General features: G+C 46.9%; 1 protein-coding gene across 1 annotated transcript in view; it reads left to right on the top strand.

Annotated features, from left to right (window-relative positions):
- Positions 1–27,391, top strand: part of ADAMTS12 (ADAM metallopeptidase with thrombospondin type 1 motif 12) — a 289,509-nt gene that overhangs the window by 247,890 nt on the left and 14,228 nt on the right. The window contains exons 19-22 of the mRNA XM_032851284.1: positions 6,765–7,883; positions 14,105–14,257; positions 22,503–22,679; positions 25,937–26,080. Coding sequence (XP_032707175.1) covers positions 6,765–7,883; positions 14,105–14,257; positions 22,503–22,679; positions 25,937–26,080 — 1,593 coding nt within the window. The remainder of the gene's footprint in view (positions 1–6,764; positions 7,884–14,104; positions 14,258–22,502; positions 22,680–25,936; positions 26,081–27,391) is intronic.

Genomic DNA, 27,391 nt, shown 5'->3' with positions numbered 1-27,391 from the left:
AAGTTCTTCTTATTGTGCTCATGTGTATGGGGAACAAAGTGACATGCCTTAACTGGAGAACAAGGGACCAAAAAGTTGGCAGGATGTGATAAGTCCTTGGGTCTGTGGTCCCAAATCCAGGCCATTGCATAGCGTACCGTGAACAGACATGGGGTTCAGTTTCTGGCTTCCACTGGATGGAGTTGAGCCAAAAGGCTGAGCCCCGGGATGCTGTCATGAGAGGTGTTTTTAGTTAAATCAACATCGAAATATTTATCCAGCGGATCTCCCTTTCTTCCCTCTGCTATCTCATTAATGTCTGTCCATCTGAGCCCCCTAATGAGCTTTCCTGGACTATGAGGAAAATGTCTTTGACATTCTAACTAGGGACAGATACATTTTCTTTTTTCTTTTTTTAAGATTTTATCTATTTATTTGACAGAGATCACAAGTAGGCAGAGAGAGAGGAGGAAGCAGGCTCCCTGCTGAGCAGAGAGCCCGATGGGGGGCTCGATCCCAGGACCCCGATTGTGACCTGAGCCGAAGGCAGAGGCTTTAACCCCCTGAGCCACCCAGGCGCCCCGCAGATACATTTTTGAGAGAGATGATGCAGGGCTGTCTTACTATCATAGTATTTATGGTCCGGATCTTGTCTTGAGATTGGCATTAACTGATGTAGGGTATAGCGCGCCAAGTGATACCTCATGATTTGGTCTGCACCGGGCTATCTGGGTCACTCTGGGTGTTGGAAACGAGGAGGTAACTGGGCTAAAAGATCTAAGAACTGTGAGGCTCCTGCACAGTCTTCCTCCCCGGGCCGACTTCCCTTCCCTGCCAGGACACCTCTGCCAAGCCAAGCAATGGGAGAAGGGTGAGCTCAGCTGTGCCAGGCTCCATGCTCATCCCTGACCCAGCGAGAGCTAGGACTTAGTGAGAGCTGGGGGCCTTTCTGCCACTCTGACCAGCCCCTCCCTCTCTCCTACCCCCAATCTCAGATTTCACCAAGAATCTTGCCCTGTTTCCACCCAGCCTACTTTCTAGGCTTGGAGGGTAAAGAAGGGGCCTCAATCCGTTGTAAAGAGAGTATCAGAATTTCTGAGGCCCCCATTTTTGTTAGGTATACTGCTTCAGTGACATGCCTTGTCTGGGGGTAAAGGGCATGCATGGTTTCGGGGAATGGGTCCCTGGGTTCAAATCCTGGCTCTGCCACTTAACTAGATAGGTGACTTTATCTCTTTGTGGTTCTTTTTAGTTTTCTGTGGCTTGTTTTCTCCATCCACGAGATTGGACTAAGAGCAGTACTTAGACTTAAGCTATGGGGAGTGAGTTAATAGTTCCAAACTTCTTACTAGAACAGTGCCTGGGACATAACAAGATGTAGATGCACTCATTTCCTAGCAGAGTAAATAGGTAGGAATAACAACATCATCTATCATTCGTTGAGTGTTTTTCACATTATATGGTTTGTCTCATCTAACACTGAAGATAACTCCGTAAGGTTGATATTGTTCGTAAATTCCCCTGTTAGTCCTGGTAGTTAGGCTAATAGATTTAGTGGGAGAGGAATTTTCCTAGGTTTTCTAGCCCTGGCAATCCCAAATAGTGGGGCCTGAGCTAGTGTTAACCATATGCCCCAAGCCTTTTCTCATTTATAAAGACAGGGTTAATGTGAGGCTGAAGATAATCCACAGAAGCTCTTTGCGTGGTGTCCGCAAATAGTGAGTGTTAGCTAAATGGTAGCTTCCTTCTCAAGCCAAGAAGACAAGTGTCTGTCTTCTACACTACCCTGATTTTCTAAGCCTTATTCAGTCGCTGGCACCCAGATACCCAGAGAGATTTGGTCTCTGCTCCTCTGCATTTTCATCTAGACCCTCGCCTTAAGCTCAGGGCCATTTTCTACACGGAGCAGCAGAAGTACAAGACTTGGGTCCAGGGTCTACAAATGTTTGACACATAACGAAGAGGCAAATGTATGTGTAAAAATAAAGGACACAGCAAAATCATAAGTCAATATTGAATTACATATTAATGGCAGATACTTACTGGATACTTACTGGTATTAGTATTAAATACTCCCATAGGTATTAATACCCTTGGGTGGCAACTCACAGATATGCCTGCAGACCGAAGGAGAACAGAGCAGGAAGGTGAGGAGATGTCTCTGAGTCGCTTACCTATGGTACTCCCCAGTATGAGGTAAGGTCCAAGGCACTTTTGTGGTGTTGGATGCCTGATATTGGAGCCTCAACCACCTCCTCTTGTGGCAGGGATATCTGGAAGTGCCAACATCTCAGTTCTTCTCAGATGTCAGCAGCCTGTGTTTTGCCAGGTTTCCTGGAAAACACACAGAGGTGACCTCTTTTGACTCAACTACTCACAGAAAACCAGTTGGGGACCATGCTGATTCTCTTCCTGTCTAATATTTTTTTTAAGTTAGGGTACTATATTAGTTTGCTAGGGCTGTCATGACAGAGAACCACAAATGGGGTGGCTTAGACAACAGAAACTTATTGTCTCATAGCTCTGGAGGCCAGACGTCCAGGATTGAGGTACTGGCCGAATTGGTTCCTTCTCGAGGCTGTGAGGGACAATCTGTTCCATGCCTTCTAGCTTCTGGTGGCCTTTGGTTTCCTTGGCTTATAGATGTTGACATCCTGATCTCTGCTTTCATCTTCAGTGGTTTTGTCCCTATTTATGTGTCTCTGTATCTGAATTTCCCCAGTGGTCATATTGGATTAGGACCCACCTGGGGACCTCATTTTAACTTAATTACCTCTGTAAAGGCACCATCTCCACATAAGTCTCCATTCTGAGGTATCGGGGAGGGGCTAGGCAGGGGTTAGAAGTCCAGTATATCTTTTTGGGGGGAACACAGTTCAACCCATAACAGCCACCTATGTTTTTCAGCTTACTTTCAAAGCTGGTTTTAGCATGAGATCCAATAATTCATTTATAATTTCCCGAGACTGTACAATAAATGTCTTTATGCCAAAGCACTAGCTAGTTCTCTCCTCATTCCTTTAGCTGGAATTCTGTGATGAGCCCCGACTGTGTTTTTGAATAAACTCTTAGCACCGCAGCTCCCAGCCCTTTGTGAGCTCTCCTCCCCAACAGGGCGCCTTAGGTGGGTGGCTTGACTCATTTAAGCAGCAGACCTCTGTCTCAGCGGGCTCCCCACAGGTGATAGGTGAGAGCATGATGACCCCCAGGGAGGACAGTAACAGACTGATGAGCTGCTGGCCCCGTGCACAGTTCAAAATTATAAGGTAAGGACACGAAGTCATCACAGCAGATACTGGCTTTGAGAGTCCCGAAACCACCAGTCAAGATGAGAGATGAGCTCTGCGGGTGGCAGCGTGCCCAGTGTTTATCTCATCCAGGGGGCTTGACAACTCCCAGGGAGATAATCACAGCTGGCAGATGTCTTGGAAGGAGCATGGGGCTGAGTACAAAACAGTGCTGTGCATTCCCACGTGACTATGAGAAAAGGCAACTTCCTTTTTAGGCCACTATACTTGGTAGATGGTTAACACTGTCCTGCTGGGCACGATATGCCCCAGGCCTAAAGAGTGGCGTCCCTCGGCTACCTGGAAGCCTCTGGGTCTGTGGGTGAGGAAAGCGGGTGGGGACAAAAGGTAGGTGTGCCTGGGAACATAAGAACTGCTCCCAGACCCCCGGCTCCATGAAGAACGTTGTGAGTTGCCATTTGGAAAAGCTGCCTGTAGTTGGAGACCATCTGCTTTTTTGAGAGAAGCTAAAAATCTGGAATTTTAATATGCAATCTGCTAATTTTTAGGTGTTGGCTACCAATTCAGTGTTTGTATTTCATCTGTTTGCTTGTTTAAGATTGAGCAAGCCAGGGTGCCTGGGTGGCTCAGTCGCTGAAGCATCCAATTCTTGATTTTAGCTCAGATCATGATCTCAGGGTCATGAGGTCGAGTCCCGCATCAGGCTCCGTGCTGGGCATGGAGCCTACTTGGAATTCTCTCTCTCCTTCCCCCTCCACCTCTCCCTGCCACCGTTTTTTTAAAAAAAGAAAGAAAGAGACAAAAAAGATTGAACAGGCCAAAGAATTAATGTCTGTGGGTCAAATTTGGTCCTGAGGCTGCCACTTTGGATCTCTGTTCTAGAATAATCTTCAGTTTTAAAAAACTTAATGTATTGAACTAAACAACCAGTTAGCTTTTATGCACTCCTGTTTTATTCTTTTACATTGAACAAATTTACACAGTAGTAAATAAGGTTATTTAATACTTATAATTTACAAATTCTAAAAAATATGTATCTGTCCATCTGTTAACCCTAGGAAATCTAAATCTTAAAAAAATCTATCAATAAACCAGTGAGATGTGTGGGTAGCCACAGTATCTTCTAGATACTTGTCGACAAGTACTTCACCCAGGCAGCTGCTCACCTCCTAGCTTCCCACAGACAGGTGTGTGTCTCTGTGCTTTATAAGCATTTCAAGTCAAGACAAACCAAAAGAAAAAAAATAATAAAGGAATGAAGAGAAAGAAAAAAGCCAGAGAGCTTCCCGCCACGTAGCTGTCTACTCTGACGTTTCTTGGAAAAAAAGTATCCAAAGGGAGGTACACCTGCCGCTCGAAGACTGTTGGCATCATCTGGGACCTCTCTCAAGGATCAGCTCTCAAAACCCAGTCTGCCAAAGGCAAGCAGCGCAGAAATGTGTTCAGAGCCATGTGAAAAGTGTTCGATTGGCCAGATCATTTTCCAAGGTGGAGATTTGAAAGCTCGAGGGGTTTGGATTAGAATGTAACAAATGGAGAAGCAGTGAGGAGGTCGAAGCAGACAGAGCTTTAAAGCACCTTCACACAGAAGAAGGCAGAAATACTGTAGTAAACCAGGAAAGTAACTGGCCCCGGCCTGCCCTTGCCAGGCTCCTCAGTGGGGTGAGCCCCAAATCCGCAGCTGAGCACGCACGCTCTTGGCTGCCTGGTCTCCTGTGCTGACAAGCACTTCCTGCTTTTCAAAGGAGCTGATTGCACAGAGCTAGCAGACATTGGGGGGGAAATGATGCTTGACTAGAACAAAATAAAAGGGGATTTCTGCGTATCTATATTATTTTCCCACAAAGAGGAAACTGAAAATAGGACTTGAGAAGGCAAGAAATTTAGGCTAAAAAATGCCTGAGCTCACAGAAGAATTTTCCCATTCCTGCTTTTTCCCCCTCCAGGGGAAATAGTCACTTAACGTATTTTAAGTGATCGATGTGTCCCAAGAACTAACCTGGAATTCAGTTCTGAATAAGCAACAGTTCCTGCCTTTGGGTAGCTTTTCAGAAATCGAGTTTGTATTCAAGAGATTAAATCAGTGGACGGGTACCTGTCTGGTGTGCTGCACTAGACTCCATGGAGGCTTTGAAACAGATCTGATTCTTACTCTGCCACTGACTGGCAACCTTTCAAGCAAGTCCCTGAGTCTCAGGTTCTTCTCCTGTGGAACGTGAAATCCTAATTCCTGCCTCGAAAATCTCACAGGGTGGTCGTCAGTATCACACAGCCTTGTGGCTGTGAACCCGCTGAAATCTGGCAAGGATCATGCAGTCCCCATGCTCTAAAAAAACCCACTTTGAGGTCAGGAATATAAGACGGACACATGTGAAACAGCCCGTGAAGGCCCCTGGGTGGTTCATATTCAATGGCAGTATATTTGGTGGCCGACTTAAAATTGGAAAGAAAAGGAAAACATGGAACTATCTGGTGAAAGTAGAGATTATTCCAAACACCTAAAAATTTAGTGTGATGTAGCAAGTACGTGTGTGGTTTGCGGTGGCTGAGACTGACTGAGGAAATAAAGATTCTTTACCATGAGCCCTGAGGAAAGACTATCCTGTTAGGATTCCTCCAGAGTTTCTCCAGTTGCATGTGGCTTGGTGTGCCCTACAGAACGTGGAGGGGACACGGGGTGGGGATGCCAGCCGTGGCCTCTCACATTGGCACCATGCCGTGGGAGTCACTCTTTGGAAAGGCTCTCTCTCTACTTCAATTACTTACACAGGTTAAGTCCTGGATCTGGGTACATGTTGTGTACATGTGTGAGTGTGATGGTTGTCTACCTCTTACTCTGATTCCACGTGACAGAGTCAAGTGGAAATGTAGCCTGTGTGCCTGGGTGACTCTTAGTTACATTGGGTGTTTTCTTAATGAAAGGGGAAGGTTTGTTAATAGATTCCAGAAAATGTGTAAACAGTTTATGTTAACTTAACAGCATCACAACCCAAAGAAAGATAATTTTACCATTTCTTAAAAAGAGCAGTTGAGGGACGCCTGGATGGCTCAGTTGGTTAAGCGAGACTGCCTTCGGCTCAGGTCATGATCCTGGAGTCCCAGGATCCAGTCCCCATCCGGGCTCCCTGCTCAGGGAGTCTTCTTCTCCTGCTGACCTCTCTTCTTTCATGCTCTCTCTCTCTCTCAAATAAATAAATTAAAAAAAAAAAAAAGAGCGGGTGACTCGCATGTATCATCGCACTTCCTGTGAATTCACTGTCCCGCCTTAGAGTCCTGGCAGACTTCAGTTTTACTCTGTCACGTTTGTATGTTTAGTTTGTGAAGAGTAAACAGTCAGTCCCAAGCCCCACCTGGTCTCCAGGAGACACATATTTCCGTGGAGAACTAAAGGAGCTCAGAGACCAAATGTAAAAGTGGAAGAAAATGAGTCGGGCCGCACAGCTCTGTTTCATCAGGGCTGTTCTCACCTACTGTAAACCTGAGCCTGAGAACCGGTGCATCTTTCCCACTAATCTGACAGCCTTCTCTCTTTTCCAGTGTTCTGTCTCCTGCGGCGGGGGGGTGCGGATCCGCAGTGTCACATGTGCCAAGAACCATGACGAGCCTTGCGATGTGACAAGGAAGCCCAACAGCCGAGCTCTTTGTGGCCTCCAGCAGTGCCCATCAAGTCGAAGAGTTCTGAAACCCCACAAAGGCCCAATTCCCAGTGGGCAAAATCTCCCAACATCTGAGCCAGACCCCCCACAGCCCGTCCCTCCAACTCCATCCAGTCCCAGAACGCTGAGCACGTCCACGGTGCCCGAGTCTATGAGCACCAGTGCTGGGGCTGTCAGCAGCCCCAGTCCGACCTCTGGACAAGGAGACATGGATGCCAAATGGTGGCAGAATAGTTCACACCAAACTGAACCGGGTTCCCATTATGTCCTTTCCACCGGAAGTACTTCCCAGCCCATCCCCACTTCCTGGTCTTCGAGTAGCCAGCCAAACGAAGGGAATGTTCCCAATTCAGACCCTGGTCCTACCTCAGAGGGAGACTTTGTCACCACAACCTTGAGTGGTTCTGATTTTCCATCTTCTGGTAAGCCTGTGACGTGGCAGGTGACACCATTTTACGATACCTTGACCAAAGAGCCAGGGATAGAGATACACAGTGGCTCAGGGGAAGACAGTGAACAGTCTGAGATCAAAAACAAAAACAACTCTGTAACATGGACCAAAATCAGAGTAGCTGGAAAGGATGCTTCAGTGGTGAGAAGTACAGAGATCCCCCTTGGACCTCCACCAACACCTTATCTCGGGGGGGCGTCCTTGTGGCCACCCTTCAGCACGGTGATGGAAGGTCTGCTGCCCAGCCACAGGCCTGCTACTGTCAAAAATGGTACACCTGGTGCGGAGGTGATGATCACTGAAAAGCCAGCAAACACTCCATTCCCTCTGGGAGGAGACCACCAGCCAGCACCATCGGAACATTCAGCCCTCCATAACCCTCCAGAACTTCCAGGCAGCGTGAATCCAACGCAGGGTTCCGGACGGGTCTTGACCAAGGAAGACGCAACAAGGCTGATTGCTGAGGGGTTTTTGCTCAATGCTTCTGACTACAGGGAGCTCTCGACAGGCGGGAGCCCAGCATACTGGATTGCTGGAAACTGGAGTGAGGTAGGAGTTCCATTTCTCACCCCATGCCCGACTCTGTAGGGAAATAGCTGGTGGCATTCTGGCGCAGATTTCACAATGGGCTCGTTTAAGATACAGCCCGATGTAGAAGAAAACGTGAGGCCATTGGATCCATGCCCTTCCTCTCTCCCTCCCTCCTCCCTAATTCCGAAAATGAGAGAGGGAAGAAAAACTCTCCAGGGAAGGAGGACAAATGTAGTGAGATAAAGTGAACAGAACTCTGCACTAAGTCAGGAGGACTGGGCAAGCTAGCCATGTTAAGAGCAGAGAACTCAGTCCACATTTCAGAAGCCGCTTTGTGGCAGTGCCGGTGTAGACCAAGAGCAACATGCCCCCAGCTGCGAACACCTGAGGAGGGCCTTAATGGGCCTCAGGTGGCATTTCACTCAGAAAGCTGATGCTGGGACTCCAGATCTGTTAGGTAATCCTAATTGGGGTGGGAATCGAAGGTAAAATTCCTTAAAAGTGTTCTCTAGTTCAGTGTTATCAAGGGATTTATTTTCTTGTTGGTCTGCTTGCATGAAAACCAAATCATTTTGGTTCATTAAAAGAATTAGAATATGGAAGAAGAAGAAAATAAATATGACGACAGAATGTTGGCCCCTGTTTTCAAGTTTCAGCATTTTGGCTGGATACTTGTTTTTCAATTTCTAGAACTAATTAATGTCCTTTGAAGCACCAAAATCATTTTTGCCCATTTGAATTTTGAATGCACAGGCTATGAGCTTGTTAAAATAATTTGACAACTCAAAAGAGGACTTCATGGTAAAATAATCACATGTTTAAATTAGTCAGCATTTTTATCACAACTCATGGCTCCTCTCCCTGGCCAAAGAGAAATGAAGTATTTGCTGCTAATATAACCGCTGTACATTTAATTTGTAAAGCATGTTAATTTCCAAACCACTTTCATATCTAGCTCGTATTTTCTCCTTTTGACAATCCTGAGGAGCAGGTAAGGTCTCATTTATGCCAATTTGCAATAGAGAAAATAAAGTGACTTGTCTAAGGACACAGCTGTCAATTGGAAGATGAACCTTCTAATTCCACTCTATTCCATTGGTAAAAAAAAATACATTATTTCTGAGTAAAGTGAGGTGTACCTGTAAATTAAACCAAAATAAAAGTATATATTAACTCAGATAATCATGGAGGCCAGAACTTAACTGATATGTTTTAATTATAATAAATCAAGCTATACTTGACTTATCACAAATGTCATTATTTGTCTTTGACAGAAGTAAACTGTCTTACTGAATACATCATAGCTCACCAAAAATTAGGCAACTGTGGTGAAGCAACTGAGAGCTGTTAATTCCAGGTAGTTTGGCTAGAAAAAGGGTATTGGTCCACACTGCAGTTCTTCAGAGCTCCAAAAGGATATTACAAGAACAGAGTTCAGCATTTGGCAGAAATTCCCTTTGTGGTAGGGTTTGGTGCCTGCCCCTTTTATACATCTTTTGAGACCTTTTTTTTTTTTTAATTTTTTAAAAATATTTTATTTATTTGACAGAGAGAGACATAGCAAGAGAGTGAAGACAAGAAGGGTCAGTGGGAGAGGGAGAAGCAGGCTTCCCACCGACCAGAGAGCACGATGCGGGGCTCGATCCCAAGACCCTGGGATCATGACCTGAACTGAAGGCAGATGCTTAACAACTGAGCCACGCAGGCGGCCCAACAAAATATTTTAACACACAGAATTGTCGGAGAGGATGAGGACTCAGGATGAAAACTTTGGTTTTCCCTGTGGTTTTTTTATTCTGTCCACTTCATTTTTTTTTTTTAAGATTTTATTTATTTGTTAGAGCATGCACACAAGCAGGGGGAGTGGCAGGCAGAGGGAGAAGCAGGCTCCCTGCTGAGCTACAAGCCTGATGTGAGACTCAATGCTAGGACCCTGGGACAGAAGCTTAACCCACTGAGCCACCCAGGTGTCCCTATTCCGTCCATTTCTGAAGCTATTTCTTTAGGATGGCCTCTCAATTACCCCATTGAGATCAGTCTTCCTCAACCCCTATAAAATCCCAGACAGTTTTCCAAGTCAGTGTCACCTCAGCATCTCTGTCATCTCCTCTTTATTTCCTGTTAGTTCCGGGGCCAGGTGTTTCTAATCTAATGGCAGGAGGCACTTGGAGAAGATGAGATGCTTCTGTTTGTTGCAGTGATGGATGGAGGGGGCCACTACCCACAGTGAATATCTGAAACCCAAAGATGGTAAAACCCTGTGACATTCAGGGAGGTCTCTTATAAGGAAGGAATGTCCCGTCCAGAATGCCAGTAGTGCCCCAAACGTCAGTTACTGTTCCCGGCCCCTTGCTGGTCTGCACACCCCCGGTCTCTCCCTTAGCAGTGCTTCCCACACATCATCACAAGAGACGTAAGCCTGCCGAGTCGGTCTTCTGCAGGAATTTGCTAATCATTCCAAACTCCTGCTCACAGATCTTTCCTGTCTCCTCGTTCTTCTGATAAATCAACTCCAACAGTCCAGCAGTCTCTACAGCATTACAAAATCCAGCATTCTGAGCCTCACTGACCCCACGCTGCCTCCCCGTCTTCAGCTTCAGCAGATCAAAACTGCTCAGTTCCCCCCTAAGCCTCCTGCCCACTCAGTCTATTTCTGTTTATCCCTCTGCCTTGAATTTCCTTCCCCTCCTCCTCTACCCTTGTAAATCCCTCCCTCCCCCCTTTCTTCAGGACCAAACTTTGAGCTGCTTCTTCCAAAAAGGCACTCCTGATCCTTAAGATTGGCAGTAATTTCTAAAGTTCCTTATCATTTGATCCAAAATTGCTCTCACCGTGTCCTCCCACTTTCTGCCCTGGGTGGAAGGGCTGTTCACGCTCCCCATTGTACACAACATGTTCCTCAGATGGTGACATTAAAAATTAAAGAATGGTTATAAAAACCCAGTTAACACTGTCAACAGGCATATAGCTTGAAACCAGACTTTCTAGGCTGGAATCCGGGCGTGGCCACTCACTATCCATGTCCTCACATGCTCAGGTTCCCCATCTGTGTAACGAGGATAGTGACAATGCCCAACTCAAAGACTGTTAGCAGGGAAGAGGACTATGTATAAAGTACTCGGGAGCGTATGGGGCCCGTAGGGAGCCCCCAGCCAGTGTTTGCTCTGGAATCTGTTCACAGAGCAGAAAACCTAGCCACTCTGCAGTGTGCATGGTGTGGCACTTCCGTGGTCAGAAAATCACGTCCCACTGAATCACCCCGTCGTCCGGTCAGATCCCCTGGGCCAGGCAGTTACTTGTCAGCGGTGCAGTTGTGTAAACCGATGCAACACAACGATTTTCCAGAACCATTCATGACAGTTTTCACGTGATTCTAATGCAGCCCTCCTTGTTAGTTCCAGCTCTGAACATCCTGAAACCTGCTCCTTGACCTAGGACATCGGTGGCCACATGGCCACTAGCTGTAAAAAGGATGGAAGCTTCCAGGACAAAGTGAAGTTCCTTGCCTCCTCACAGTCCTCCTTTCTTGTCTACTCCCCCACTCCCAGTTTGAAACTAATACAAGTGACCGTTGATGGAGTCCCATCCCCCTTTTACTGTGCTCCATGATTTTCCCCACGTCAGCTTTCGCTTTGCACTATTGTTGGCTGCCTCCATAGAAACTGTCAAAAAGGAATTCAGTGTCTGCTCCTGGGATCAGAAACGAGCAGGACTAATGTCAGAGCCCCAGAGACAACACGCATTTATTTGCCACATTATTATGGTTCAAAGAATCCTAGACATCACATGAGATTTACCACGTTTTCACTACCCTGGGAATTCCATCTCACTAGGCCCTTTCCTGGGTTTGGGCAAATGTATTTTTCTCTCTGTCATATATGAAATTAACAACAGTGACATGGCCTTGAATGTGGCTTCTATCTCTGGGCCCCAGATATCCAGAAAGTGGACTTAAAATTTTGACCTCGCAGCTGTGTTATGTTTAATAGGTAACATTTGTAGGGTCCTGACCATGGGCATGAATGTCTGTGGTCCTAATGTTATCACCAGTTTTACAGGCTAGGGGGTTAAGAAACTGCAGCAGATCACACGACTGGCTAACTGAAGAGCTCTCATTGTACCCCGAGTCTCAGAAGGCGAGAGAAGTTATAGGAAAGGTACCTGTTATGTAGTTGTATCAGTGTCTATTACTACAATAATGCCAGGTGACAAACCACCACAAAACCCCAGAGTTGTGTTCATGAGTCTGTGGGTCAGCTGGGAGGTTCTGATGATCGGGCCTGAGCTCAGGGATCTCAGCTTCACTTGAGGGTGGGCTGTAGGAGGGCTGGTCTCAGGTGGCCTCAGTGGGGTCACCCAGTTCTGTTTCACATGAGCTGTCATCCTCCAGGAGGCGAGCCTTGTTTCATTCTCATGGCAGAGACAGGTCCAAGACAGAGAACTGAAATTAGCATGTCCTCTTGAGAACTGGTACATCATATGGTGGGTTTTATTGGCCAAAAAAGGTCACAAGAGCTTCCTCGATTCAAGAGCTGGGGGGTTATATCCCACTGCTTGATGAGAAGAGCTGCCAAGTCCCGTTGCAGAGAGAGAGCATGGCATGTCCCATGTGGGCCACCAGGGCCATCATCCCATGACAGTGGTCCAGGCTCTATCACACACCTGCGTGATGCAGCACAACAAAGATGTTAGGGACTTAGGTGTGTACCAAATCCTAAAGAACTTAAAGCTGGAGGAGACCTTACATCCATAAATGAGCCAGTTGGAAAAATGATGCCCTAGGCTGTGTTCTCCTCTTCCCTCTCTGTGATTCTGTGGTAGAGTCGTCTACCCAGAGCCTGTGTTGTGTCACACATACGTCCCAACAAGAGAGTCTGCCCAATGCGACACATGAGATTATATGGAGGATGAAATAGCAGCAAGAGAAAAGTAAGGCTGGTTTTTATTTACAGCTCATCAAAAGGAGCTTTCAAAGATGTCCTAAATGGAACTTCTACACTTTTTTTTTTTTAAGTAAGCCCAGAGCTGTGTTTTACACGTGTACAGAGAGCCCCACCCCCATTCTGAGAGTGGACAGGGGAGAAGGGATGCAAGAAAAATCAGGTATACGAAAGAATAAGCACACAGAATAAAGGAAATGGGGGGTATAGCTTTCAAGGTGACCCCAAGCTAAACTTAAGGTATTCAAGAATTATGAATAAATAACATCATTTGAGGAAAAGGCTGTACATACATTACCAGAGGGCAAGTGGTGAAAAGCACCGGGCTGTAACATCTTTGTGACCCCCAAGCCCGATCTGAGGATGCACGGCGTCAGCAGCACCTGGGAGCTGGTTGGAGACGCAGAATCTCCAGCTCCACCCAGCCCTGCGGACTCAGTGCCTCCCTTCAGCAAGGAGCCCAGGTGTTGCACGTGGACGCTGACATCCGAGAGGAACTGCTCTCACAGACCTTGTACGGCAGTTTGGAGGCGGGGAGCCCTAGGCTCACTCCTGGGTCAAGCCAGCTCTTCGAGCTTCATGGGGCTTTTTGGGCACCATGACAATACCCGTCCACCCACGGATTTGTCGTGGAGAGGAGGAAGTGCCATAAGGTCACTGAGGTGTTCGACCAGGCTGCTGGGTGGATCGGACACCCTCTGTGAACGGACATCCTCGGGGTGATATGTGGGGGGCAGTCCACCCGCAGCCCCTAGACAGTCCCACCGGGATGATTTTTAAAGAGAAGCAAATTCCCCCTCCAATCAGCTTTTCTTCTCCTGTGCTGATCAGGGATTCTCATCCAGCCTGTTTTATTAGAATCACCTGGGGCATTTTTTTTCTTTTTTTTTTTTCTTTTTTAGGATTTTATTTATTTATTTGATAGAGAAAGAGAGCGAGCACAAGCAGGGGGAGTGGCGGGCTGAGGGAGAAGCAAGCTCCCCAACAAGCAGGGAGCCCAATGTGGGACTCGATCCCAGGGTCCTGGGATCATGACCTGAGTGGAAGGAAGACATTTAACGGACTAGGCCACCCAGCACCCCCACGCCGGGGCATTTCTTTTTGCACTGATGCCTAGACCCTACCCAGGGTGATTCACATTAATTTGTCTAGGGCGGGCCCCCAGCACCAGTGTTTTTGTAAAAAGTTCTACACCTAGGTGAGCCTCCAAGACAGAACTCTTGACTGCAGGGTGTGGTGGGGCATGTCTGAGAAAGATACCCTCAGCCTCTGTCCTCTCTGTCCCCCTCCCCGCCACAGTGTTCCACCAGCTGTGGGCTGGGGGCCTACTGGCGAAGTGTGGAATGCAGCACCGGGAGGGACTCTGACTGTGCCGCTGTCCAGAAGCCCGACCCTGCTAAGAGGTGCCACCTCCGTCCCTGTGCCAGCTGGAGAGTGGGGAACTGGAGCAAGGTGAGTGACCGGCCCTGCGGTGTTCTGGAAGGGACAGCCTAGGTGCGTGTATCCTCCCTTCTGCCCTTTTCTCTGATAGGACTTGGAGGAGTAAATCCTGGGAATCCCCACAGGCCCCCTTGAAGTTGAACAACAGTCTTTGAACACACACAGAGTTCTGAGTAACCCACATGTTTTCACCTGCCTATCTTTTGCCTTCCCAGATAAACTGGAATAAAACCTTAAATTAGTGTCATAGATTGCTTGTCCAGTATGCCACATTGTTTCTCAAGGACTCACATGTAGCCTTCTAATGAGAATTAGACAGCATCCCACGTATCATGACATCATGACTCAGCAGCTGCTCACAAATCAAGTGCGCTCTTTCATTGCCATACCCCAAAGGAGAAGAAAGCTGAGACATAAAGAAAGAAATCGGTCTTTCAAAGTGTATTTCCCATACAGATCTTTTTGAAGAGTGGTTTTACTGTCTCTGCTGATCTGGCTATGGTTACTAATTTTGCTGTGCTGTCTGTATGGTCCCTTGTGAAAGACCATCAGGCTTTGGGATTCGGCCTTGGTGCTTTGGGGCACTAACCAGGCCCAGCCTGGGCTGGGGCTGAGCCAGGCACAGGAGGATATGCCTGGGCTCTGAGACACGTGTCAGTGGTGGGGCTGACAGCTGATCGGCAGGAGGAGGGAAAGAGGTGTGAGCTGGGCGCGTACCTTCTGTTTGCCAAGCACGCCCCACGCTAGCATGTCCTATGGGCCCCATCTTCTCTCTGGGGAGCCAGTTTCTCCACACAGCTGAGACACAGAAGGGGAAAGAAAGAGCTACCCAGAAGTGTGGAGAGGCTGGTGAGCCTTGTAAATGTTAGCACCATCATCCAGTATTGAGCTCCTGTTCCCAGACAAGCAGGACCACCAGGTGTCTCACAGGACATCTCTGGCTCTGGAGGACTTATCTGGAAGACTGGAGTGTGCAGCATCATTTATCTCCTTTAGGCCCCTTCTTGCAAAGTGAGGCTCCGATTCTGGAGAAGAAAGGGAGAGTAGGGTTACTCCTTCAAAGATGACCACACATCCCTTTGATACCTGCTACCCTCCCTTCTGCTTTCATGTCATTTTTCCTTTCAAGAAGGCGTGCTGGTTCTTTCTTCTTTATCTTCCAACTCATAACAAACTCAAGATCCAACGAAGACCAAATGCTTTGCTAAAGTTTCTCTTCCACATCCAGCAAAATCCCAAGAGACATTTTGTATCCCTGACCTGGCCAAATGTTGAGCAGTCCTAACGCCCCACTTTGCTATTACTGGGAACAGTCCTTCCCTCGGAAATTGCATGGCTTGAAGAAAGGACAGATGTGCGAAATTGCTCACACTTTCAAAAAGGCACTCCAGTGAAAAGTACCAGGAATTCTAGCTTGTGAAAAACCCTGAATGAGAGATCCAGAAGCCCTTCTCTGGGCTCAGACCTCCCGAGGAAAGCTCTGCTCTGCCAGCACATACCTCCCTCATCTGTCCCTGGATGTGCCCTGTCATGTCTGGGAGCGCTGCGGGGCTATGTATACCCCCTGCAGTGCGGTTGGTTCTGGTGTTTTCCTGGGAGCTCTCTCCTTATCACCAAGCCTGCCAGAATGTGATAGCTACCACATGCGGGATTGGTCCTCCAAGTTACCCCATTCCTCCCACTCGAGATACTCGAGAGAGATATCTCAGGATACTAGATAAACCTTGTCAAAGACGTGGCTTAGCCACTAACAGCCTATTGCCCTGACTTCTTTGTTTCTGTTATTATGGGTCTTATACACTTGACTTCCATTTTCCCCAGGCATGCTGATTTAGATTTTATCTTACATTTTGAGGAGTAAGTGTAATTCCTTCTTAACTACCACATTATTAACCAGTTCATATGTAGGTCTGAATTCCAAATCATGTACCAGGAAAGACTTGAGGGCTTCTTCATTTCACTGTTCTATTAGGACTTTGAAACTCTTTCGGAGGCAAACCTCCAAAACCCAGAGTAGGAGCGTAGGTCCTGTTTTTGCCTTTAAATGTCCAGATGGTTTAGATTCTCCCCTGTTGATGGTTTGCCTTTTCACAGATGCTTTCTCAGAGGGAAGAATTCCAATTTTACCTTGAATCTTTGGCATTATCCCCCAAGTCTCCACCACCCCCCATCCACAGACACTGAATTCTCATAGAACTGTGCCCCTGATGCCTCAGGGTCACTCAACCAGCAGTCCCCCCTTGCTTTGTGATGGCTGTGTGAGTTGTGGTGGTTTTACGGACTTCTGTCTCCAGCACCGTGCGGCTCCCTGATGAAGCCCGGTACAGCTGCTGGGGACGGGCTCCCACCGGGTATGAGAGTAGAGTAGGAGTCTATGTTCAGCCCTCTGCCTTTACGTGTCTAGAAGCAGTCTTTCAGCATGGCTTGCTTCCCCTTCATGCATCAGTCTGTCTGAAGCAAAGTTCAAGTCGTAGTTCTCGGGTTTCTCCCAGAGGCATGCTTGGAAAGACTGTTCTGCAGAATTGAATCCTGAAAGCGGTGCTGGGCAGTGGATGAGACCCGTGTGGGTTGGCAGCCCCGCTCTGTCAAGACCAGCATATGACACTGGTGCATTCACCTTAGAAACTGTGCTTCTCTCACCTCTGAGAAATAAAGTGGATGCTATTGCCTCCACTTACCTCATAGAGTTGTTAAAAGGGTCAGAAAAGAGCGTGTTCGTGAAACAACTTTGTAAATGGTGGAAGACTATTCAGGGGAAATTCTGGGCCAACTTTGAGCTCCAGATGAAAGTTAGGACTGGCCCTTAGGTGCTTCCTAACCTCTGGCTTCCTGGACTTGGGCCAGAAAGCTTGTAGACAGGTGACAGCAGAGAAAGTTCTGTCAACAGAAGGACTCGCTGGAGCAGGTGTCCACTCCCCTGGACAAAGCAGACAAGGTGCTAAAAGTGTGTGTGAACTTTGGAGAACTTGACCCAGCCTGGGCCCCAGCACTCTCCCGATACTATCATGTGCCCAGCATTACACAAGAGCTGCTTTAGATAATCAAGTCCACTTTCATCCAGCACAGGACTTTCTTTTTAATTCCCACCGAGGAAACTGAAAACTCGGGGTGTTTAAATCACTAACGCTTGATCACACAGCTGTTACCAAACACTCCCAGTTTTAAGAAACCATCAACAGGGGGACACGTCATCTATTTAATGACAGCTTTTCAGGAAGAAGGGGAACACTACACGATAAATATGTACATCAGTTGTAAGACGCATGCCAATTTCAGGGCATTAAAATTTGTAGGAGGAAACAAGAAAGAGTGTAGTCATGCAGGAAATTTAGGAAGTGACAAAATGGGTTTGAAAAGCTTCCACTGGGTTTGACCCCAAAGCGATGCATCACCCACTGCCCCACTCACCGCCTGGTGGAACATCTTGATGCCTGCCCCTTCTCAAGTTTTGTAAACTTGTGGTTTGACAGGCCCTTTCTTCGCTTTCTGAGAACAAGCACTTCCCTTTTCATAGTTAAGTTGTAACAGATCTTGATTATTTCTGAAATGAATCAGAAACGTTTTTACATTTTTTCTTGGAATGTTCTGTTTTCCCTCCTCAGCAGTGTTGCCATTTTATTTTTGCAGCCTTTGACTTTTGCTGGAAAATGAGAGAAAGTGGAAGCCTTTCGTTATGGCCGTGGGTTTCATTTTTTTTTTAAAGATTTTGTTTATTTATTTGACAGACAGAGATCACAAGTAAGCAGAGAAGCAGGCAGAGAGAGAGAGAGGAAGCAGGCTCCCTGCTGAGCAGAGAGCCCGATGAGGGGCTCAATCCCAGGACCCTGAGATCATGACCTGAGCCGAAGGCAGAGGCTTAACCCACTGAGCCACCCAGGCGCCCCGTGGCCATGGGTTTCAAATATTTGCTAATGTATTTGTATATATCGCTAGTATTCCTGTCTCATTCTTCTTCTTGCCTTTGTGTTTATTAGAGTTTACAGATGGTCAATGGTGTTGCTACATTTTTTTAGATCTGAATTTTTAGAAATAAATTTAGTAGGGAAAGAGCCCCTTTCTTGCTAAATACAGATCACCCCCAACTTTGATATATATCATGTTTGCAGGAATGTATATTACAGTCCAATGTGCAAAAGTCAAAACTTAGACTTGCATGTTATAAGGGATTCTCTGTCCTCAGAAAGCAAAAATTGAGTAGCAGGAAGATCATTATATACTAAGAATTGCTGCCTTTATTTTAGTCTTGATATAATTTGTTATATGTCTGAGCCGTTCCCTTCTCTTAGCCCCGCCAAAGGTTTTAGATTAAGGGATCCCTAAAAAATAGAGGAATGAGAATGAGTTAGAAACATTTAGGAGCACAGGAAGCATGAGCCTAAGACCACCCAAGACCCCTCTGGGGCTCTCCATGATGGCCCTGCCCATCTCTGTCCACCCCGACTCTTTGCCCTAGCATTCTGATCAGCTTGCCGATCCCCAGTGAGCCTTGTTTCATAGCACACTGCCTCCTTACATGCCATTCTCTCCATCTTGATATCCCCCACCCTCTTTTGCCAGCTGAGTGAGTGCCGACTTATCCTATATGCTTCAGCTCAAACTTCAGCTCCTTTATTTAGACCTTTCCTGACCTCTTCAGGTGAAATTGCCCACCTCCTCCATTGTGCCCTCACTAGATCATGAGCAACTCATGATGTGATATTTATATTAAATAGAGCCTTTATTCCTCCATCTAGTTTATATAACTCTCCCCTCCTGTTGGATTGGAATATAGAGCCTGGAACATAGAAATGCCCAATAACTGGAAGGGACGTGGGGGTGGCACAGGAGAAGAGATGGAAGGAAGGATGAATTTTGGTGCTGTTCCACTTAGAAGTTTTGGAATGAACTATTTAATCTTAAGGGTCTTAGGAAACTGTTCAGCATAAGGAAAGGAACAGGAATGAATTTTTTTTTGTATCCCAATTTAGTATTTAGTTCAACTTGGAAAACAAATAACTATTCTGAAATCAGAACAGAATACAAATGCAGTGACCCCATACTTCACACCACTCCAGAATGTTGGGATAGTCTAATCATCTCGTCTATCCTCCTTTCCACACCAGTGGAGAAACAGAGGCTGAGAGACGAGAAGTGGTTAACCCACACTAAGGTAGCTCCTTGCTGTCAGGGTCACACCTGGGTGCACACCTGAGTCTTCTGACCTCCCAGCCCTGTGCTCGAGCATCTCACTGTTCCTGACTGAGCACTTTGTGTGAGTTCAGCATGGAACAAGTATCGTGATGACTTCACACATCAAAAACAACACAAGGGAGAATCGAGATTTCATTCTGTCTCTGCCAGTGGCCCCTATAAGCTAAGGGTATTTTTCATGCTAACTTGATCTAGTCTGCAGATTGCACTGTTGAGCTGAAGTGCTAACCGGAAAATGGGACCATTTGATCCCAGGAGGGCACTGGCCAGGTTTTGTTTTCATTAGTCTGACCCTTGGGCTCAGTCTGGTCCACAGGCTCCAGGTTAGGAAACCATGAATCCAAATGACCCTCCTCTAGGGCAAGAAGAAAATGAACATAATAATTGGCATTCAGCATACAAGGCAAAACAGCATTAGGAATGGAGTGATTTAATATCCTGCCCCTTCTCTCTTGCTAACTGAACAAGAAGCCGTTTTGAAAATGAAATGAAAGTCATAGATTTAGTGAGGGTCTTCCCTTGTTATTTACTTCAGCATATTAATAAAGTTCATTTCCCATTGACTGTGAATAACAAAAGGGAAATGCTAATTTGAAAATTAAATTTTGGAATAACAGATCGCAACAGCAAATGAAAAAAAAGGAAAATAAAATCCCATTTCATACTTAACTCTTATAAAATTCCCTTGTCCTAATAAAGATCCCTGTTGCTTTACTATGTGTTATTTCCCAGAAATCTGTTTTGTCAAACAAAGGGCTGCTTTGTGTGGAAATTATTAGCATGTTTCCTCATTTGTTCTGTGGCTGATTTCAAACTGGCAGTTACTTTTTCCTTTGTGTACTTATTACATGGCAGGAAAGTGAGGGTTTTTTAAAAAAATATATTAATTTGTTTAAGAGACAGAGAGAGAGAAAGCTCATGAGTGATGGGGAGGGGCAGAGGAAGAGGGAGAAGCGTCTTTCCCTGCTCAGTAGGAGACTCGATCCCAGGAGACTCGATCCCAGAACCCCGGGATCATGACCTGAGCTGAAGGCAGATGTTTAACTGTCTGAGCCACCCAGGCACCAAGAAAATATGGTTTTTATTTTATTTTATTTGTGTGGGGGGGGAGGTTATTATTTGGCAAGTGTTGATTATTTCTAAGAAGGTAAACATTCGATTTATGGAAGCATTAGAGCATCAGTCTGTCCCTTGTCACATGGGCCAGCATCTTTCTATGTGACAGCCCAAGGTTGAAGTCAGGTGACTTGATACAATGTGCAGGTGGCAGAAGGGAAAACCGTACTGAAAGTTTTGAGGAATTTTCTTTCACCATCCCAAACCCTACAATTAGGGTTATTCCACCATAGCCAGAAAGAGCATAATTATTCACTATGCAGAGGGGGGCCAAACATACCTAGAGCAACGGACACACTTTCTTGCTGGTACAATCTCTCAGCCAAGACTGCTAATGAGATCATAGCTGGGAGGATGGGAAGGGTAAAGACACTTTTCATCCCCACAGCAACCACATGTCTCTTTAGCCTCCCGGAAACTCCCGGGTTACCCATTTCTCCAAATCCGTGCATGCGTTCAGCAAGCCTGTGTGGACCAACCGTGCGATGCCTGGCCCCATACCAGGTGCTCGGGACGCAGTGGTAACCAGAGCAGATAGGGTTCCAATTTCATGGCAGTGAGAGTGTAAGAAAAAGGACACACAGAGTGAGTAAAAATTGTTCCACATTTCAAGTTCTTGTGATAGAAACAGATTAGGAGCTGAGAGACATAAGAAGAGGGAGAGTGTCCTTTGGATAAAGGCTTTCCAGGAAGGCCTTTCTGAGGAGAGGACATTTCAACTGAGGCCTAAAAGGAAGAGCGGTAGCAGATAATATGAAGGGTAGAGGGAGGAACATTCGGGACATAAGGACCACAGGGAGGTACTCTTCACCCACAGAGAGTGTGGGGGGAAAGCACTGAGGAGCACAGGGGTCTGTTTCCATCCCTCCTACCTCATGTCCCCAACTGAGTGTGGGGGGTGACAAGACAGGCCAGGCAAGGACTAGGAGAGACCAGAAGACGGGGGCAAGATGAATGGAAGGGATCAGTAGACACTAATATTCTGAAGACACCCGAGACCATGTCTTGGAAGCTTGAGTTCTGATCAAGTATAACGCAGCTTCCAGAATCCAAGAGGTCAGGGAGTAGGTCTGCTTCTGAAGAGGCCATGTCAGCTGTGGTTTAGGGGATGGGACCCTAGTGCGCCAGTGTTACCATGACGTTAAGGAGTCAGCAGCGTGCCGGTGAACCGTGCTCTTTTTTGAGACAGAGCAGGCCACAGGGGCTGCCACACAAGGTGTGGGCCTGTGGAGAGGGCAGTGAGGAGGGCCTTGTGATGGCTTTCCGTGAACCTGTGCCGAACAAATGCTCAGTGAAGAAGGCAGGGGGTGTTGGCTGTGGGAGGAAGGATGGCAGTAGAGACAAGCTCACTCCTGTGAGCCAAACCACTGGGCAGTTACTCCAGTCATTTCCCTCATTCAGACCCTTCACATGACCAAGGGTGACCCATCCTGCCTTCAGAGTCATGGAGCAAACAGGTTTTTGGCAGGTTTCTGAGGCAGAGGTGGGCGTGGCTTGGCAGAGTCGTCCCCTCGTGGGCAGCCTCATTCACCCAGGATGACTCCACACCAGAGGGATGGACCACCCACTGAGGCTGACGCTGCGCCAGCAGACACCCAACCCCAGGGTCCGTGATCTTCACCACAGCCCTGGGAGACACAGTTATATCCCAGTTTCCAAATATGGCACCTGAGGCTCAGAATGTTTCTGAGACTTGCCCAATAGCTCATGACAAGCGAGTGACAGAACAGGACTTGCCACTCAGTTCCTATAAGTCCCTGCCTGTGTTTTCTGAGACGGGTGGCCCCATGTTTGGGAGCTGCTTGGGTGACTTCCTCTCCAGGGCCTGTGAGGGAAGCAGGTCACTTAAGCTAGACTTGCCCCTTCTTCATGCCTAGAAGCCTGGATCTCTGCAGAAGCCCCCTGGAATTCAGGGGAATGGAAGCCTGACCCCCTTGTCTCCTCCATGCAGTGCTCCAGAAACTGCAGCGGGGGCTTCCAGATCCGGGAGATTCAGTGTGTGGACAGCCTGGACCGCCGCAGCCTGAGGCCGTTTCACTGCCAGTTCCTGGCCGGCATTCATCCCCCACTGAGCATGAGCTGCAACGTGGAGCCCTGCGAAGAGTGGCAGGTAGAGCCCTGGAACCAGGTACAGCCTCCACATACGTCATTCCCAACCCCGGCCAGCGTCAGTCTCTGCGTTACCTTGCGAGTCTAGAAGTCAGGGGAGGCCGCATGTGCCTTGTGACAATGACCAGCCTCCAGTCAGTGGCCCCACACTGTCCACATAGGAGGCCGAACAGGTCAACTTGAAGACTACATTGTGTGGTTTCAGCTGTGACAATTCAGCGTTTTAGCACAACCCAGTCTCACAGTGGATATACTGGGCAGAACTGGGGTCCATGTCAGGGAGATGCTCACAGACCACTCTGATGAGAGCCCCTGAGGGCAGAGCCTCCCATGCCTCTGCTAGGCCTCTGCAGTTGAGCTGGGGGTCATGGCCAGCTCCTTCCCACACACAGTGTATTTTAGGGTTCCACCTCTCAGTTCAATGCCCAGATCACTGTTCACACAAATAAAAGGAAGTGTGTTTGTGCCTGTGTGTGCCCTCTGCTTTGTGAGGGCCCAGGTTCCTCTGGGTCTTTGTCCTACTTCAGCACACGAAAGTGAAGTGACTGCTCTTCCGTGAAGTGTGATGATGTCGTTTGCTAGTAGACAAATACCACGACAGCTCCAGACAGCTCCCAGCCTTATCCGTGCACGGTAAGAAGAAGAGAAAAAAGGAACCCAGCATATATGGAGTATGTCTGTGGGCTAGGCGTTTTGCCTGTGATACGTGGTGTAATACTCACAGCGACCCGAATGGTAGGCTTTATTACTTCCATGGTACAGGTGAAGAAATTGAAACTCAGAGATTAAGAAACTTACATGAGTTCACACAACTAGAAAATAAATGGTAGGTTATTCGTTTCTGCACAAGGCAGACTCCAGTGCCTGTGTTCTTTCTACCACAGAAATCCGCCCAGTAAGCATTGAATATAGAGTGAACTGAGGAGAAGGAGTGAATCAGTGACAATTTGCCAGAGATGGGGGATGGGGGGGTTGGAGACCAAACCTTCCACGGGTTCTGGAAAGGAAAGTGGTGAACCACAAGTGTGAGACATAGAGTTAGTGTCAAAACTTACAGAATAATGTCCCCCCACCCCAAAGTCACTTCCAGTCTACATGTCAAGCAACCATGTTGATTCCTGAGGCTCTGGGCCAATACCTGTGATTTCCGGGGCAGCAGCCACCACTGTCCCTTCTTTCTCCTCCTTACTGGCTTAGTTCTAGAGCACATAAAATGCCTGTTCCTCTCATGCTCTGGACCTCCAAGCTCTCCACATATGATGAGCCTGGTGACAGCTTTCAAAATCCAGGGATTTGCAGCGGGGCCTTGTGAGAGAAGTGCATCTGCAGGTTTTTAAAGATGAGAAATCAGATCTGCCCTCTGGTTATGAAGAAGATGTATCCTGGGAGCCCCAGTCAGGAGCTATTCCCTCAAGGGCTCCCGCCACCCTCCTTTCTGAATTAGGACTCTCATTCAAGCCAGCCACACAATTGAAAGACTTCCCTCTGAGGGAGATAGAAAATGCAAAAATCATTTTGAGTGTTCCTCTGGAGCTTTTGAAGGTCTGGGCACCCTCGTGCTTTACCCTGACTACCCCTGAGGCTGCTTTGTCTGTACACACTCACAGTCTGCCATCCTGAGAATACTGTGGGCCCCCTTGGACATGTCAGCCGGCCCAGAAGACCAGCACGGAAGAAGCCTTTCTGCTATGGGGATATCTCTGTAGGAGAGCTTCTCACACTTTAGTACACTTCAGAATCACCTGGAGGATTTGTCAACACACAGATGGCTGGACCCCACCCCCAGAGTGTCCAATTTCGTGGTCTGGGGTGGGGCCTCAATTTTGCATTTCTAGCAAGTACCCAGAAAGATGCTACAGTTGCTGGTCCGGAGACCACACTTGGAGAAGCGCCGGTGTATACTTTCTTCACCTCCTTTCTTGGGACATGACGTGGCCAGATGGCTCTGAATATATGCACGCACATATGTAGGTATATGCACATGTGCAGGTTGTGAGGAACCTGCACAGATTCTAGAACTGAGCCAGTAAGGAGAAAGAAGGGACAGTGGTGGCTGCTGCCCCAGAAATCACAGGTATTGACCCAGAGCCTCAGGAGGCAACATGGCTGCTTGGCATGTAGACGGGAAGTGGCTTTGGGGAGGGGGGACATTCTTCTGTAAGCTTTGATGCTAACTCTGCATCCTACACTTGTGGTTTATCACCTTCCTTTCCAGAACACATGGAAGGTTTGGTCCCCAACCCTCCCCACCAACCCCATCTGAAATGGGGGATCCCTTCTCTTCTCTCCTCCTACAGAATAAATGGGAAAAAACCAGTTGACCCTCGAAATTGGACTATCGTGAAAGTAATAGATCAGTTCTTTTATTGAGCAGGAAGCGTTGATTGCATATGATGATCCCGTTTTCTAGAACACCACCGCTCACGTCATGCCTGAACGTAATGGGCAAGATGTTGCCAGCCGTAAATCGCTTTGTGGTTGCTGTTGTTGTTACCATACCATAATTAAGATTTTTCAAAGTACTTTTCAAAGATTCTTGATGGATAATGTAATTTCCTCCTAGAAGCCTTAGGAAAGTGAGACAGTGAATCTTATGTAATTATATTAGTGGGCAAAAATCTGACACATTTTGGAGTTGTCTCCCTTTAGGAATCCAGCTTGTCATCTCAAATTTACTTTTGCAAGTGTGACAGTTGGTGGATCAGACCCCAGGACAAACCTATCCAAGCCCCTATTCAAAACCATGGACCAATTTAATTCTAAAGCATTTTGTAGTGGGAAAGGAGGACAAAATTCCATTTCAAGAGGAGATGAACAAAACTGTATTGCAAATGTGTGCTCCCTGTTTGCACTGTTGGAGCTAATCATAATAAAGACATCTACATTTTACAGTTTGGTTTCTAGATACTTGTTCCAGAAGGCAGAATGTGCTAACATAATGTCCATTCTGGAAGGACCACTTATTTAGGTTTTTAACCAGAATTCCTTCTGTGTGATCTCCAGTTCTGTGTTACATTGAACTATGTGGCATCTTCTGATTATTTTTTCTCCTCTTCAGAGCCTCAGAATGTCCTTTATTAATTTCCTTCTTTCTCTTTAATTTTTGATTCATCACTGTTATGTAGTCATTATAAGGAACCTGCACAGATTCCAATATAGACACTAATATTCTTATTAGCACTGTAGACAACAAAAATGATAATAAAAAAGTCTTCCCTTATCACTGAATAGGTCACTCTGTGATTTTTACCTATACTTGTCCCTGTTCTACATCAGTGTTCTAGGTCCTGTGGAGGCGGAGTTCAGGAGAGAGCAGTGACTTGCCCGGGAGGTCTCTGTGACTGGGAGAAAAGGCCCACGCCCACTGCCCCCTGCAATAGCCACCCTTGTTGTCACTGGGTCGCTGGGAACTGGGACCTGGTAAGAGTCAATTATATTCCCTTCTATTTATTTTGGTCTTTTAAAAAAATAACATTGTTTTGTTTTGATTTCAAAGGTAAGATATATTCATTGTCAATGTTCAGCATCTCCACTGGTTTATAGAGGGTTTCTGTACATTTTAGTTCTGGTACTCTTCTGCCATTAATACCTCTAAATCTGCTAGAAGTTCATCCTTAGCTGATGTGTGGCCGATGTTTATGTCGTGAACTCAGGAGAGAAAAGTTCAAATACCGTCAGAAGACAACAGATCAAATACCAATATTATCCCAGAGGCACAAAGCCTAAGGAAAGACGGTTTTGGGTCCCAGCACCTTGGATCCTGGGGCTTGTCCTGAAGCAATCAAGAGTGGATATACCCTGCAGCTTGAGGCTTAGCCTGATTTTGTGAGTTTCAGATCTTGTCAAACCACAGATCAGCTTGCCAGATAGCCAGCCTGTTGGATGGAGAGACAAACAAAAAATTAAACTGCAAATAAGGAAAAGATTTATTGTTGTCACAAAGTTTAGTTGTTACATAAATAACTGTATCCATGACACTGAAAATGAAGAAAATTCTACCATAGTTTCTGCCATCAATCTGATGGGTCATAACCTGGATTCTCTAGAAAATAGAGTCTTAAGGCCAAATCTGATACCATGTCAAGGAAGTGGAGGTGATAGGAAAGGGGAAGGAGACAGGAAAGGAGGGGAATTGAATATGAGGTGATATGTTACCAGACTGACCTCTTGTCCTAAGTGACTGCTGTTTGGGGTCAGGGACAACTGGTTGCTCTTAAAAGAAGGTCGTCTAAAACTTGTGTGAACTACTGCCTCTTAGGGTAGTTTGTCTGGGGGCAGGAAGGGAGGAGATGACCCTATTGGCTCCTATATCTCGGGATTGTGGGTAAAAAGTGTCCTCTCAGATGACTAATATCCCCTGTCGTCCTGGGTTATTCACATGTGGGCAATGGGAAGACCCCACCGTGTCTCATGTCTCAACAAGAAAAGCCCAGAGTCGGGAGGTGAGAAGCACACAACATGGACATGGGAGGTGCAGGCCAATGGGTTGGGCTGTGCTTTCATGAAGCCGGTTACCACCTCAGTGGGGACGGATCAAAGGCCAACAGCTGGGAGACGGGGAGCCATGAGGATCTGATATACAAATCCCTCAACCATTAATATTTTTAAAGTGCCTTGTTCTTATGTATTTTGATTATTCTGACACAGGCCAGCATAGTGTTTTCCACACATAATGCCCTCGGATATTTTGCATTGCTATATCCTTATTGATCCGCATTGTTCACAACGGTG

Source organism: Lontra canadensis, unplaced genomic scaffold (assembly GCF_010015895.1).
Source record: "Lontra canadensis isolate GAN:19392208 unplaced genomic scaffold, GSC_riverotter_1.0 scaffold5, whole genome shotgun sequence".
Lineage (NCBI taxonomy): Eukaryota > Metazoa > Chordata > Mammalia > Carnivora > Mustelidae > Lontra > Lontra canadensis.
Note: the sequence above shows the minus strand (reverse complement) of the source record. Positions and strands in the feature narration are given on the sequence as shown.